Source organism: Brassica napus, chromosome C1 (genome assembly GCF_020379485.1).
Source record: "Brassica napus cultivar Da-Ae chromosome C1, Da-Ae, whole genome shotgun sequence".
Lineage (NCBI taxonomy): Eukaryota > Viridiplantae > Streptophyta > Magnoliopsida > Brassicales > Brassicaceae > Brassica > Brassica napus.
Genome location: NC_063444.1, coordinates 34452081 through 34468142, shown reverse-complemented (window position 1 = coordinate 34468142; position 16062 = coordinate 34452081). Strand labels below are relative to the sequence as shown.

The 16062-nt window shown below is 36.2% G+C and overlaps 1 protein-coding gene across 1 annotated transcript; it reads left to right on the top strand.

Annotated features, from left to right (window-relative positions):
- Positions 1–10132: 10132 nt before the first annotated feature.
- LOC106376790 (sulfite exporter TauE/SafE family protein 2) lies at positions 10133–15627 on the top strand. Its single transcript, XM_013816911.3, has 4 exons — positions 10133–11023; positions 14587–14733; positions 14825–14980; positions 15102–15627. The coding sequence occupies exons 1-4, from the start codon at positions 10253–10255 to the stop codon at positions 15408–15410; spliced, it is 1383 nt and encodes a 460-aa protein (XP_013672365.1). The 5' UTR covers positions 10133–10252; the 3' UTR covers positions 15411–15627.
- Positions 15628–16062: the final 435 nt, after the last annotated feature.

The following is a 16062-nucleotide window of genomic DNA, read 5'->3' as shown; positions in this document are numbered from 1 at the left end:
TTTTGGTAAAATTTCAGTTCCCACATTGTGGACTTTAATTATTATATTGGGATTTTATTATGAGAAAGTCCATATGATGATCCTAAAAATGTTTTATCACAGATATAGTTTTCAAGTGTCAAAATGACCAAAATAGATTTTATAAAAAGATAAATAGACATTTATATCTCTAGAATTAGTTAATCTAGATTTATGGTTTGAATTTGAGAAATGAGTTTGGAGTGGGATTTAGGATTTTTAAAAAAATAAATAAATAAATATTAAAATTTTAAAATAGTTTCAATAACAATTTTTGGATTTCAAAATAAAACAAGAAAACAAAATTTTAAGAGAAAATTAAAAAGAAAATAAAAATTCAAATTTAAAACATATTTTCAAAAAAATAATATTATTATTTATTTAAATAATTATGTATATTCTTTATTAAAAAAGTTTAGTCTTCTTTTTTTTCTTATGGACCTCTTTTGGTGAAAAAAAATATATTTGAGGGTCATTTGAAAGAATTGACCTTTTACTATTTGGCTCAAATGTTTGGTCATTCTTCGTAACCTCTTTAACAATGACAAACATATGCACAACGAATACGAATACTTTGCCTATTTATAATTCCCACATGTACTGTTCTTTTTATAATCTGAATTATTATACAATAGACTAGTGATGAATCATGAATTAGTATTATACTAACCTCTTTAACAATGACAAACATATGCACAACGAATACGAATACTTTGCCTATTTATAATTCCCACATATACTGTTCTTTTTATAATCTGAATTATTATATAAGAGACTGGTGATAAATTAGTATAATACCCACACGAACATACTGAATTACCATTTTTATATATTGAAATTTTAAAAAATTCAAATGCTTAGACAAATTGATGGAGGATAAAGTAAATAAGTTAATTCAAATGTTGCTAATTCAACAATAAGAAAACTTATTCATCTATATAGGATCTGTCCTTGAAGTCCTATGTTTGATAAAGAGAATAGATCCCCTTTTTGTTTGTAACACAAAGAGAATAGGTCATTCATGACTTTATAGCTGGTGAAAATACTAGTCGTTGTCCGTATGCTTAGCGATTTTATAAATAAAAAGTTCTTAAAACAGTTGAATAATTATCGTTGAAGCATAGGATAAGCACGACCCAGGAGGCTTTCCCAGAGCAAAACATTATATCCAAACAGTTGGAGATATAATAATGTTTCTTATTAAAAATATACGGTTACAACTTTAATCGAGAAGTGTACAATACTTTTTTAATTAACTGGCACAATAAAGTGCATGAAAAGATAGCATACAATATTTGCTCTAGGAAATGTAAAGAACCTGATCTGGATTGTTCGGTTGCATTTGAAATAAGAAAATAGACGTATTGAAGAAACTTTTAAATTTTTAATAAAGCTTTTTTTTCTTTCTCATCAGCATATTTTTAATAAATCTTTAGTGCAAGATTTTAATCCTCCACATAGTTTGAGATATAAAATTTGTACAAATACAAGATGTATAGCTGCCCAAACAATAACTGCAAGATTAATTTTCCTAACCAAGAAAAGCTAGCTCTAGTGGTAAAGTCGTAAAGGGATTGCAGCTGCAACTATCGTCGTCCGGATTCGACTCGCATTGGAATGAATTTTTAACATCATAAATGGTATTAACACCGGCTGATCCCGGATCTTGTGAGATTATTTGGGCCTAAGAACCAGACACCTCCTGGTTAACAAACAAAAGAAAGAATTGTCCTAGATTCAAGCCCTTAGATATTAATTTATGTATATGTAATGCTTGTATCGTTTTGAGTTTCTTTCTCTAGTTTAAACCTTTATACTATGATACTATCCATCAGCTAGCATTCATAATACTCTAACCAGTTATCAATGTGAACTAAGTTTAATAGAATGTGAATGCTACTCAACTGTTATGCCATATATTGAAGTTTTAAAAAAAAACTTTATAGCAATCATAAGGCTTTTACCAAAATTAATGTTTACAGATGAGACATTTGTCTTTTGGGATCGGTGAACAATTAAAAGATGATTTAATCAGGTTGTTCTTTTTATGTTGACTTTCGGTATTTCCAACTGATAACACTATTTTAAGAAAAAACTATATATCATTTTAATATAGTATTAGCAGTCAAAAAAAGTTTTCTCCAATCACAATCAAACTCATATTTTGGTTTTTATATTATTAAGTTAAAAAATTATTATTACTTAATATATGATAAAATTTATTATGTAATTATATTGCACAAAAATATATCACAATAAAATATTTATTTTAAAAATAAATATCTACTACGTTAACATATAATAAAATTAAAATAATAAACAATTTCAATATATACATATATTTATTTTATATTTTTATTTATTTTACTTTTTATATGTATTTATTTAATCATTGATATCTGTTTAGTTTAAAATTTTTATTAAATAATTAAGTGAATATATTTTTCGTAGTGAATACTAAAACACCAAATTTGGTAAGATAGTGTAGTTTTACATTAAAGTAATGTGATATTTGGAGTAGAGTTGGAAAAATTATAGTGTAAAAATTATACTAAAATGACGCTTTACTGTTGGGTTGAAAATGGCCTTACTATATTTTATCATTTAAGTTGTTTCAAAAGAATTGTATTAAAATATAAATTATTTTATATTTTGTGAAATTTTATTTATTTATTTGATATTATGTGATCAATTAAGTTACATTGAATTTTTATAATTGTTTTATATATTAAATGATATTTTCCGTATTTGAAAATGATGTTTTCATTTTTTTTTTAATTTAAAATGATGTTTTAGACTTCAATTAATGCATTGGTTTTAAAATCTAAATATAAACTAAAATTTTAAAAATAAGAATGGTTGATTTGAAAAAAAAAAGGTAAAAATAATACAAAAATACAAAAATTTATGATTTCTTTATACATGTAAAAACTTAAAATATCAATGTTTTGTATACAAATAGAATATTTTTAAAAATTTAAATTTTTAACATTTAGATAAAACTTCTAACATTTTAAAATAGATGGAATATAATATTAGATAGCTAAACTTTTACTTTGAATCAAATTATATACATTTAATCGATTAGTGATGTTCGACTAACTTATCACTATTTTCTGATGCGATATATTCTAATAAATAAACGATGTTGCTACATATTTCTAAAATGAATTTTACGAATATAATTAAGCAGATGCGTTCACAGCGTGAGACGTATAAAAGCAATATTAGTGGTAATCTCTCTCGAGAGTACCTCAGAAAAAAATATATTAACGTAAAAGAGAGAGAGGAAACCACGCGTTAGTGGTCTAGTGGCAAGCGGAAAAATCACATTTTAGAGTCTTATCCGCAGGTGCATGGTTCAAAGCGTGACTGTTGGTAGATTTGTGGTGATTATCCTGAGGGACCTTTGGACCTAATACGTAGAAGTCCATGTCCAAGTTGCATGTAGCCACTGATGGATTAACATGGGATGATTACCAGTCTCCTGGATGCTTTCAGCGTGTTTCTTAGCAGGCTATGCCCAGATTTCGATCATTAGGCGATAATCGGATCTCTTTCAAAAGTATCTGAATATGAGAGTCATACAAAAAAAGAACATAAATGTCAAAACAATATTTTATAAAAAGATTCCGTCAATTATTAAGAAATATGTTCTACAGGTGCCACTTCTAATGTCTTCCTTTTTAGTTTTTTTTAACTAAATCAAATATATGTTTGACAAAAAAAACTAAATCAAATATATAAACTGAGTTAAAATATTAATATAAATACAAAGAAAAGTGTGCTTAAGAGACTCACCCAATGCTGAGCTCTAATTACAGCAGCCTCAATGGCAAATACTCTCTTTAAGCATCTTTAAATTGAATCTTATTGATTGATTAAAATCGAAACCCTAATAACCTAAAGCCTTGCCGCATATATGCATAATGCATATCTTGCAAATCCTAATTTGAAATCGAAATTGATTGGATTGTTTATGTGATTGAATGTTTTGAATCTGATTATAATCACACAGAACCAATTGCTAGGATTGATTAAACTCATTCTCGAATTTGGTTGATTGAATTGATGAACTAATTGAAACTTGAGATAGAAATCTCCTAAGTTGATTAGTTCTCATCTTGTTTCAAGTCTTGAATCCGACCGGCCTTGTTCATATTGAAACCCTAATTGCATTAATCTCATTGAAAATGATCGTTAGGTTGGTAGTAACTAAATCCCTTGATGCATTGATTGATTGTTTTATTGAGGTTTCATGTTTCCATGATCACTTAGAAATCGTTTTGCTAAGATGAATAACCGATTTCATTAAGATCATATAGAAACCGGTTGATAAGATTGTTCATCCTTATCTTGGCCGTGCGGCTTGCATCATGTCTCGTTTGGCCAAGCGGCTTATCATGCATCATATCCGTTTGGTCATGTGACCTCATCCGATTGTTTTGATTGCATCTTATAGAACATTGAACATTATAATCCTAAGATTGAAACATATAATTTCAGATGTCGAAAATCAACAACTTGGATTTTGCTGCCCTAAATCTCTCTGGAGATAATTACTTGCAATGGACACTTGATGCTAAGATCATCCTGAAATCCAAGGGACTCGGTGAATGTATCACCGAGGGCAATAATGCAAGTGAGAAAGATAGATATAGAGCTATATTAATTATACGCCATCGTCTTATTGAGAGTCTCAAAGATCAATATTTGACTATTGAGAATCCTCTAGACCTTTGGACAAAGTTGAAAACGAGATATGATCACCAGAGAACGGTGTTATTACCAAAGGCTATGTATGATTGGAGGAATTTCAGAATCTAGGACTTTAAGTCCGTGGACGAGTATAACTTGGCCCTCGAAATTAAAACAGTCTGGTGAGGATATAACGAATAAGGATGTACTTGAAAAAACCTTTTCCACCTTCCACACAAGCAATGTGTTGTTAGAACAACAGTACCGTGAGAAGGGCTTCTCTACTTATGCTAATCTGATCTCTTGTCACTTGCTCGCTGAGCAGAACAATGAACTGTTTATGAGGAACAGTGAATTGAGACCTCCTGGAACAATCCCATTACCTGAGGCACATGCGACCGTAGAGGCTAAGAAAGAGTCGAACCATGTCCAAAGTGATAGCCAACACGGTCGTGGTCGTGGAAAATGGCATGGACGTAGTGGTCGAGGCCGTAACTTGTTTGGTCGAGGCCGAGGCAACTCATATGGTCGTGGCTCCTATGGAGGCCGTGGACATGGTCGAGGCCGTGGTACATCTTTCAAGCCACATAACTCGACCAAATCCGTGTGTCATAGATGTGGTATGGATAATCATTGGGCTAAGACATGTAAGACTCCCAAACATCTCGTTGACCTCTACCAAGAGAGTTTGAAAGGGAAGAATCCTGAAGCTCATATGACTTATCAAGATGGTGAAGAAGATTTCAACGATCTCATGGATTATGAAACTTCATATTGTTTAAAAGATCAAAGTTGATTTCGGCCATCTATGTTTTGTGTTCTTTGCTTTGTGTTTTCTATGTTTTGATTGCTTTGAACTTGTTTTCTATTTATAAACTTAATGAATGAAAGTTTTTATAAAGAAGTCTCTAAAGCATCATTCTATAATCTGTTTTGAAGAATGGATGAATTCGTTGTGGACAGTGGGTCAAGCCACACGATCTTAAGAGACAAAAGATATTTCATAAATCTAACTCTGAAAAATGCCAATATCAACACCATTGCGGGTATAGCCAGTCTCATAGAGGGCTACGGCCAGGCTAACATCCTGTTGCCTAAGGGTACGCATCTAGAGATATCTGATGCATTATATTCACCCCAGATTTAAGAGAAGCCTATTGAGCTTTAAAGACATTCGAATGAATGGTTTTCATAATGAGACTAAGGGCGAAGGAAACAAAGAGTTCCTTCAGATCATAGAGATCGGCCAAGGACATAAGAAAGTCCTAGAGTCTATACATGTGCTCTCTATTGGCCTTTATTACGCCAAGGTCAGTATGATGGAGGCCAATGCCGCATTTAACAGAGTGGCCACCGAGAACAAGTGATCTTGAAATAAAATTTAAACAAAGTGAGAAGTAGACAAAAATAATATTTTGACGAGAATATTAATCTTTGTAAATCTTGTAATTTATGAATCGTAAAGACGACAAAAGAAAAATGCGAGAAAAAATATTTTATTAATCTTTAATAATCTTATTTTTACTTAAAAAAGAAAAAAATAATTGTTTCTTTAACAAAATTTTGGTTTATCTACGAACTGGGGCTTGGCCGGTTCATTGGGTCGTCGGTTCTTGATATTTTGACGATTTGATAGGGGTAGTTCAATTTTAGTTGGATTTTATCATTAACCCAATCCAAATTATTTTCAGTTAATGGTTCAACCCGGTACGATCACCGGTTTGGTCCGGATTTAAAAACACGGAAGTCCGGAAATATCACATGTTCATATATATTAAATACTGTATATTATTGTCATTTGTTCGTATATGCAAAACAAGTAACAGCAAGTTGATCTATATACACTGTTCAAAAAAAAGTTGATCTACATACACTAGAACCAAACATTACTGATAAGTATATAAATTTTGCCTACTTATGACTTTAAAGATAAGTATCACATTAAACAAACTAGACTAAGATATAATATTGCATTGATTTGACAATTACCTGAAACCTGGAATTAGAAAAACATTGGAAATATCATGAGAATGTCTCACTCGTACGATTCATCATCGTTCCATTAAACATATAAACATTAAAAAAACATGTAAACAACAAAATAATTAACTGCATGTGGGTTTTATAGTATAATCATTTTTTTGCATGCGGGTTTGACGTAAGAAAAAATATATATGTTTGCATGTGGCCAGAACATGGGGATTTCCAAATGAAAGAAAATGTTAACAGACTGTGAGAGCACATCCAACGGGGTTCTTCCCAATAAAATTCTTAAAATATGTATAATATATATATATATTATATAGGTATAAATATTCGTGGAATCCATAATTTTTGTGGAACCCCGTAGACAAAGGTTCTTAAAAGTTCTTAAAATCCCATTTTAAGAACCTTTGCCTATGGGGTTCCACAAAAATTATGGACTCCACAAATACTTATACCTATACAATATATACATACATATATATATATATACATAACATATTTAAGAGCTCTTTTTTTTTAACACCAAATGATTATATTAAAATTAAGAGTCCGATGGACCAAATTGGTTACAATTGGAGGAATACTCGACGGTAATCTGATAGATGAAAATAACTGAAACAAGGCGAATGAAAGATATAGCTAAAGAGAGAAGAAACCCAAAGAGAAGCTTCACTTGTAATCCTAAAGCTCGCGTTTGAAGGAACGCACATACGTCGAAATCGACTTTGAAGAACCCAACCAATGGGTTTTGATAACAGTTGAAAACTGTCTAAAGATCATGAATTTCCCGTGTTGTAGTGAAGTACAAAAAGGCTGTTGGAGTAGGACTAAACTCGACCGTACAGCCTTTGCGGTGAAGGAAATGAAGCTTAGGCCCAAGCCCACCTCACACAAGGCATTGTGATTGAACCTCAGGCCCATTCTAGATGTATAAGCCCAGGCCCATGTGATACCTTCAGGCCAACAGATTAGGGTTTGCTTGGTTACGAGACAAAATTTTACGGCGGGTGACGGTGACAGTGACGGTGACAGTGACGGTGACGGCGTACCAGCCTGTGGACGGAAACACTTTCCTGAGTGAGTCTCAGAGTGGCCGCAGTCGAAAGGGGAGATAGCAACTGTGTAGAGGACAAGCGGAGGAGAGGTAACTCGGATCCCAATCTCATCGGAGTAACTGTCGATGGCTGAGCAGAGGGCAACACGAGATGGAGGAGATAAGGCTCAGAACTCGTCGGAGAAGTCAAAGAGTCTAGCGAAATAAGTCGAAGACGAGTCTAGGATGTCGCTTGAGGAACGAGTCTCGTCGATCCCACTTGAGGCTCTGACTGCGAGCTTTATAGAGTGGAGAGTTCCTTGTAGCGGGTGAGTGAGAGGTGTCCGGTGGGGGTCTCCAGCGAAAGGCTTCGTCTTAACTGCTTGAGGAGAGCCGAAGTTAACGGATCTGGAGTAAACGCTCAAGAAGCCCAAGTGAAGCCGTTGGTGAAGTGAGTAGATGTGATGAGGCAAGGAGCAGTAAGCATAACCGGTGATGACGTGAGGAGCTGGTGAGGCCATGACGTCGATGGAAGCAGTAGAGGTGGTGACTACGAGATGAACGGAAGAGACGGTGACTACGAAAAGGACGAGATGGACGACGGCGAGAAGACGAGACGATGACATGAAGCAGACAGAAATGACGACAATGGACTGTGTGGAAACAGAGAGAGAGAGACAAAAGGCGACGCCGGCGTCGGAAAATGAAACTGAAGGCGGCGTCTACGAAAACGTGTCAGTGAGCGAAGTCAAAACTAGGGCAAAGTCAAAACTAGGGCGAACTTAGCTTTTTTCTGAGTATATGTATTTGCATCACTTGGGTTATAGTGTAGTTTTTTCTTTATTTTTTTGTTGCTAAAAGCATATTGTGGACTTTTTAACTTGAGTTGAAAACATATTTAATAAGACAAAAAAAACAATAAACCAAAATAAAAAATCGACAATTTCACAGAAACCAAATCCATCGGCAATATCTAAAACTTTTAAATACGAAACACCAACCACAGAAAATATGATATTTTATTAAAGAGAAACAGTCTAAATACATATATGAGATGATAAAACATCAACGGAAAAACGAAAACCTTCCGCAATCCTCCCAAGAAATATGTAAACGCCGTAATAGAACGAAAGCTAGTCAGAATCGGATGAACCTTCGAAGAACTTACCTTCAAAGAAAATCAATTCATGGTTAACTTGATGAGTTTCTTTTTGAATCTTCTAGCTTTTAAAATCAGTCGGCCCTATATAAATCAAAGTCCCACTGATAACGCTTTTATGGTTTAAATCAGTCGTACCGCGGCGGGTTAGTCATCGAGCGGGTCACAGCGGGCATGTCCCGCGCGGACTGCGGTCTTCAGAATGCCGGCCCAAACCCGTACCGCAAAACATATAGGCCTTCGCAGGCCGTCCCGCGGGATGCCTCCTTATCAAACCGCCTACTACAGCTTCTTTCATGAATGTTCAAGTTGAAGAGTTGTGTAAGAGAGTTGAAGAGAACTCATTAAGATTCACTAAAACCTTATGAAAATCAATGCCATAAAGCTCTGTTTGTGCTTGTGTTTTTGAGTTAAAAGCTTTTTTTTTTGTTATCATCCTAAGATTTTATTAAGTTTGAATCTGATTGAGTTGTTGTCTTTGTAATAACTTGTCTCAAGTGTTGTATGTCTTCATCAAACCATCTCTCTTTGTAATTCTTTGGATTTCAAAAAAAAAATTGTGAATCACTTTGTCAAATTATACAAGTGACATGATATACAACTAACTTTTCTCCTAAACAATATCATTGTAACCAAATTTAATTTAAGAAAAACATCATTTCACAGTACTGAAAACAAAACCAATCAACTTAAACAAGAAATCCACGTTGTAATAAAGAAATTCATAGTTGGGTGTAACAAAAAGAGAAAACCAAATCAAAACACCACCAGAGCTCGAATCGTCATCGCTGGAGCTGGAGTCGTCATCGCCAGATCTCGATTCATCATCACCGGAGCTCGAATCATCATCGCCGGAACTCCTTATGTTTTATGGGGGAAGAGTCACAAGAATCGTTTTCTTCTCACTTTCTTTCGTTTTTTCAGGTAAAATAAGAAATGAAAAAAAAATGTGGGTCCATGTAATTCCGCATGACCCGTTTCGGCCCATCCCGCAAAAGGCCCAGTCCCGCAAAGACCCGTCCCAAGGCCCGCAAATTTGCCAATACCGTCCCGCTACAGTTATTTACGGGACAGGTCCGCGGTCCAAATCGATGATTGCCATCTCTACCGACAGGGATCAAATAACAACGTGGCATGTTTCAGTTTCTCACCACTTGCCAAAAGTTGATTAGTCTCTCTTACCTTTTTCCTTTCCATTTTGTCTTTTTCTGCATCTGCATGCATCACTCTCTATCTCTCTCCAATTCTTCTCCTCCTATATATTGACTAGAAATGTTGCACACACACTTATAAGATCCCAATATCTCCAAAAATCCTCAAAACTTTTCAAAAATCAACAAAACACCCCACACATAAAGATGAGAAATTATTTCGTCCCTGTAACTCTCTCCTTCCTCACAATCATCATCCTCTTAACTCCATCAACCGCAGAACAAGAACCATCCTTTCTCTTCCCCGTCGACCAACTCCTCAACAAAACCAGCTCATGGCTTGACTTCCCGACCAAATTCAACCAACCTAAAATCGAACTAACAACCTCAACAATCATCGCCGCCGTACTCTCTTTCATCGCCGCATCAATCTCAAGCGCCGGAGGAATCGGCGGCGGAGGTTTATACGTTCCGATAATGACAATCGTCGCCGGACTCGATCTTAAGACAGCGTCGAGCTTCTCAGCTTTCATGGTCACCGGAGGATCCATCGCCAACGTGGGATGCAATCTCTTCGTGAGAAACCCTAAAGCTGGAGGCAAGACGATGATCGATTTCGATTTAGCTCTGCTTCTAGAGCCGTGTATGCTTCTTGGAGTTAGTGTCGGAGTGATCTGTAACCTCGTGTTCCCGAACTGGCTTATAACGAGTCTCTTCGCCGTGTTTCTTGCGTGGTCGACGGTGAAGACGTTTGGGAACGGGGTGTATTACTGGAGGTTGGAGTCGGAGATGGTCAAGATCAGAGAATCGAGACGAGTTGGAGAAAATGATGAGAATGAGATTGAGAGTGTGAAGTTGCCTCTTTTGGGAGATTACGAGAGACCGAAGAGGTTTCCATGGGTGAAGCTTGGTGTTTTGGTGATTATTTGGCTCTCTTACTTTGCTGTTTATCTTCTTCGCGGAAACAAATACGGCGAGGTAATTGATCAGTTTCAAATTTAATTAGTTTTAATTAGTTAGTATTTAATCTGCTCGGTGATTTATTTTAGTTATATGGTCGATATTAAATATTATATTTTCTTTATAAAGTATATTACTGAATAGAATTTAATAATTAGGAAAATGTAAAAAAACTGCATTTGAAAATACTTTTAAAACCAGTATTACTGTTATATGTATTAATAATGAAATCATTCAAAATAATAATAAATAATGAAAAGCAAGAAAGGTAAAAAGGGGTTGCAACTTTGCAAAAATCAAACTATTCTGTAATCATGATTGTAATTTCTGTGTTATTATTGTGTTTATTTCACTATATTGAATTTTAATTTAGTTTGAGGACATGTAAATTTAAGTTAACTAAACTTCTAAATCTATTTTATTGGAAAATATTTTTCTTACCATAAAAGGATAAAACTATGAATTGACAATGGCATGTCGGGAATAGTTTAACAACAGACTAATAAAAAGATGGAATATTACTTTTGTAATGATTTTGTAAGATATCAAATCAAAATTTTGTTTTAACTAGGTTAGTATATAGTTGTAATAGTTAAAGATTCTACAGCGAAAGCAAAAGTTCAAAAACCCGATCGAGTATGGTTGGTGTGTCAATATTATTAACTACAGTAATAAGGAACGTAACAATCATAAAGTTGGTATTTAGATTACGAAAAGTTAGGTGAGATTTAAGTAAGATGAGGGTAAATGAGAAGTGAATTAAAACACGTTTGAATATTGGTTTCACCTACCCTCGGTCATGCCATGTCTTTTAGTTGGGAACACGTGTGAAGATGGTTTTGAAATTGACGATGGGGAATGTGGAGATGCTTTTGAAATTAACGATAGGGAACTTACTAGCGATGGCGAACTTGTTCACGTGAAGACAGGTCATCATCAATAATGGTTTCTAGATTTTGGTCCTGTCTTGAGGAAAGTCCGTGCCTTTTCTTCCTGAGATCTTCGTCAAGATTTTTGCACTTTTTAAGATTCCCTTAACCTTCCAGGGATATTTTTTTTTTTCCATCAGGTTTATATTATTAAAAGAAAATGGGTCACGCCCAGATCCAACAGAAGCACCAAAAGCCCAAACATAAACGGGCTACAACATACGGCCGAAGCCCCAAACAACTTAGACGGCCCCTCGGCCCAACCTTACAAAACCGGACGATCAAGGCCCATGAGAGAAACAAGGAAGCAGAGGAAGAGACACGTGGGATGATCTACACCATTCAGACCGGCATGCGTTTCTCCGCCTCAACTTGCCCTTCATCGACTCCGGAATAAACCGGAAGAGATCGCCGGACCGCTCGTTTCGCCGGAGCTCAGATACCCGCAGAGCCTCCGCCGAAACCACCTATTTTCCTTGCTTTTACATCATGTCGGAGGTCTTTCTCAAACCATCGAGATCTCCCCCGACACAACCAAACTTCTAACCACTAGAGAAATCATCGTTCTACCCGCACTGTCAACACGCGGAAGAGATCAATCGAAAGACGAGATCACCTCCGCCTTTGAACGGCTTAAAACCCTAGACGCACGCATAGAGAACCACCTAATTGTTGACTTGACCGACTTCACCTCGGCGGAGAGCTTCATCATCAAAACGAGAACTCCTCCGCCCTGACCCAGAACCACCTAGACAGTAACCACTTCTAGCTTCGCACTAAACGAACAATAGTAACCTTGACCCAAAAGCTTCGGGTTTCTCATCGGCAGCGCGGATCTATGAAAGCATCCGCACTCCGTCACCAAACCGGCGAAGGTAAATCTAAGTAAGACTCCCTTCCCGGGAACTTGAACCGGCGTCGGCGGAGCTGAAGGAGCCTCCACCCCCCGGAGAAAAGCCGGCGACGACGGATCTGTGGTAGCCTCCATCTCCCGGAACCACAACTCGAACATGCAATCCGATCTTCTCACGCTACGGCCTCCACGCGAGCGCGTCGTCCCTCCAAGCGAGGAAACCACCTTGGATGATGGCTCCAATCCAGAGCTCCGACAAGGCACTAAGGTCAGCTCAGCGACGTCTCTTCCGATTCACTCCCTCTCATGCTCCTCTCTCTCCTCGCCGAATTCCTCAGCCGTCTCCGCTCTTTCCTCCTCCCTCCTACCAGCACTGATCGGTTTCCCAGTTCCGGCCGACGTAACTGTCCATCCCCGAGTTACCGACGGTCAAAGGACGGCTCCGGCGAAGAATCCTCCGATCGTAGACAGATCGTTTCTCGGGATCAGAAAGCGTACAGTACGCCACGTGGATCTTCATGAACTCATCAGCCGACGTCGTCCGATCGGTTCTCGCCACGTCTGGATGGCAGATCCTGGCCAGTCTCCGGTACGCCGATTTGATGTCCTGGCTCGTCGCGCCGAGAGGAACCTCCAGAATCTCGTAGAGCGAGGCGGTCGCCGCCGTCGATCGAAGCGGGATCTGGTGCAATCACGGGGTGTCCTCCGTGCAGGTGTACGAGCAAGAGGCAGAGACGAGAGGAGGCGGGAAACGAGGTGAGCGAGACGGTGGAGATACGGGGGAGAAGTCTGTCTTATCGAAGAGGTCTCTACCTTCCAGAGATACTTTGGGCTGCTATTTTTTTTCGTATCTGTTTCTTTTTTTCTTCTTAAAAAGGCAAATTCTTGATACAAATATATATTTTTTAAATGTAACGCATATATTTTAAAAAATCCATGAAAATAAACAAATGAAAATCTTGATACTGAAACAAAATCCATAAAAAATCTAGACACTTAACAATCCATGTTGAACGTTTTTCCTGTGATTTTCCATTAGGAAAGACTTCATTTTCTCATCATATATATATATTATTATTTTTCAAAGTTTAGTTTTCTAGACAATCTTGATGATATAATGAACATATAGTTTAAATAATATTAAAGACAAAATAAAAGATACAATATATGCTTACTAAATAATGAATACTCACTCTCTTCTTTGGTAGAATTTACAGTAGAATAATCTGCAATTTACAGTCTAATTAAATATTTACTGAAACAATATGACAATGTGTACTTAGTAAACATTCTACAAACTTAATAACTTCGATAATGAGAAAAAGACAAAAATAGCACTAAATCAAGTTTTTGTTCCCAAACTAGCACTCAAGGTCAAAAGTCACAAAAATATCACTTAATGTTTTATCAAAAGTCACAAATTTAGGGTTTAGAGTTAAAGGGTGGGGTTTAGGATTTAGGGTTTAGGGTTTAGGGTTTAGGGTTTAGAGTTTAGGGTTTAGGGTTTAAAATTTAGGGTTTAGGGTTTAGGGTTTAGAATTTAGGGTTTAGGGTTTATGGTTTAGGGTTTATGGTTTAGGGTTTATGGTTTAGGGTTTAGGGTTTAGGGTTTAGAGTTGAGAAATGAGGTTTTGGGGATAAGATTTCAAATTTTGAAAAATAAAAAAATTAAAATTTTCAAAGGATAAACTTAAAAAGGTGCTATTTTGGTCATTTTAGTTTTGGAGTGCTATTTTTGTGATATAAACTTAGAAAGGTGCTATTTTGGAGATTTGCCCTTCGATAATTTGCATTTGCAGGGGATCATATCGATCGAGCCATGTGGCATCACGTACTGGCTCCTCTCATCAACTCAAATACCACTCACACTCTTCTTCACTCTTTGGATCTGCTTCAGCGACAATGTTCAAGGCAACCAGTGTTCAGATCACCAAGTCTCAGTAAAGGTTTGTTGTAACACAACTCCAGCAAACACTTGATTAGTTTTGGAAAAGACATGACTGATTAAAATCTGAAAAAAAAACTTTGCACATGCAGGACGTAGAAGATTTGAGCTCAAATGATGGAGGAAGATCAAACAAATGCATGTTTCCTGTAATGGCTCTACTAGCTGGAGTTTTAGGTGGTGTTTTTGGTATTGGCGGCGGAATGCTCATTAGCCCTCTCCTCCTCCAAGTCGGCATAGCTCCCGAGGTAATTTATGAGTTCTTGTGGCTCTGTCAAAACGAGTCTTCCTTTTGCTAGATTAAGTGAAAAAGAATCTCTGTTTTTGCTAGATCTCAAGTAAAAAGAATCTCTGTTTTTGTTTCATTAGGTAACTGCAGCGACATGCTCTTTCATGGTTCTGTTTTCATCCACGATGTCTGCGATTCAATACTTGTTACTAGGCATGGAACATACAGGAACCGCTAGTCTATTCGCGATTGTATGTTTTGTGGCATCACTCGTTGGTCTAATGGTGGTTCAAAAGGTTATAACTCAGTACGGAAGGGCTTCGATCATCGTGTTCTCGGTTGGTATTGTCATGGCATTGAGTATTGTGTTGATGACAAGCTATGGAGCTCTTGATGTTTGGAATGATTTTGTCTCTGGTCGTTACATGGGTTTTAAATTACCTTGTTGAAACCAACCAAATAAAGTTGTAGTTTCTTTGGTTAATAGTTCATAATAGATGTGTCTATTCACCATGTTTTTGTATTGCTCTGTGTTCCCTTTTTTGTATGAATTTAAAATTTAATATTCAGAATGCACATCTCGTGCATTCGAATATATGGTGTAAAGAAAAAAGTTGTGTTGTAATCTTGTAGACCGAAACTCATAATAATATAAAATTTTATGCATTTCTTAAATCATTTTACAGCCACCCTACTGTCCTACAACTAAGTATACCTACTTAAAGCTTGATCTCTAAGATGACTTTTTGGTAACTGATTATATATGTATTAAAGTTTACACAAAAACACAGAAGTGTCACATATTAGTCTAGTACCAAAAAGATTCATGGATACAGAAGCTACCAATGTACTAAGTCTGTATCCGTGTTAACCAGGCTGAGACTTTTAGAAGTGTCACATTACATTTTAGGCTAAACACTATTTGCCTCCTCTGTTTCTGCAGCTGCGCATGCACCAATGGTTGATCACGTTGATTTTACTTTTTTCCTAAACACACTTGGTTATTATTCATACATGTTAGGCTAAAACCTTATTTTTAGTTATTCAACAATGTTTTAATGTTGGGCCATATTAGTAAATTGAATCGTTGGACTCTAAACC

What these genes read in the sequence shown, in the direction of transcription:
- LOC106376790 (XM_013816911.3), top strand. Translation starts at nt 10,253, where the DNA reads ATGAGAAATTATTTCGTCCCTGTAACTCTCTCCTTCCTCACAATCATC. An exon ending in ATCACCAAGTCTCAGTAAAG is followed by an intron (nt 14,734 to 14,824) that starts GTTTGTTGTAAC and finishes TTGCACATGCAG; the next exon opens with GACGTAGAAGATTTGAGCTC. An exon ending in AAGTCGGCATAGCTCCCGAG is followed by an intron (nt 14,981 to 15,101) that starts GTAATTTATGAG and finishes TTGTTTCATTAG; the next exon opens with GTAACTGCAGCGACATGCTC.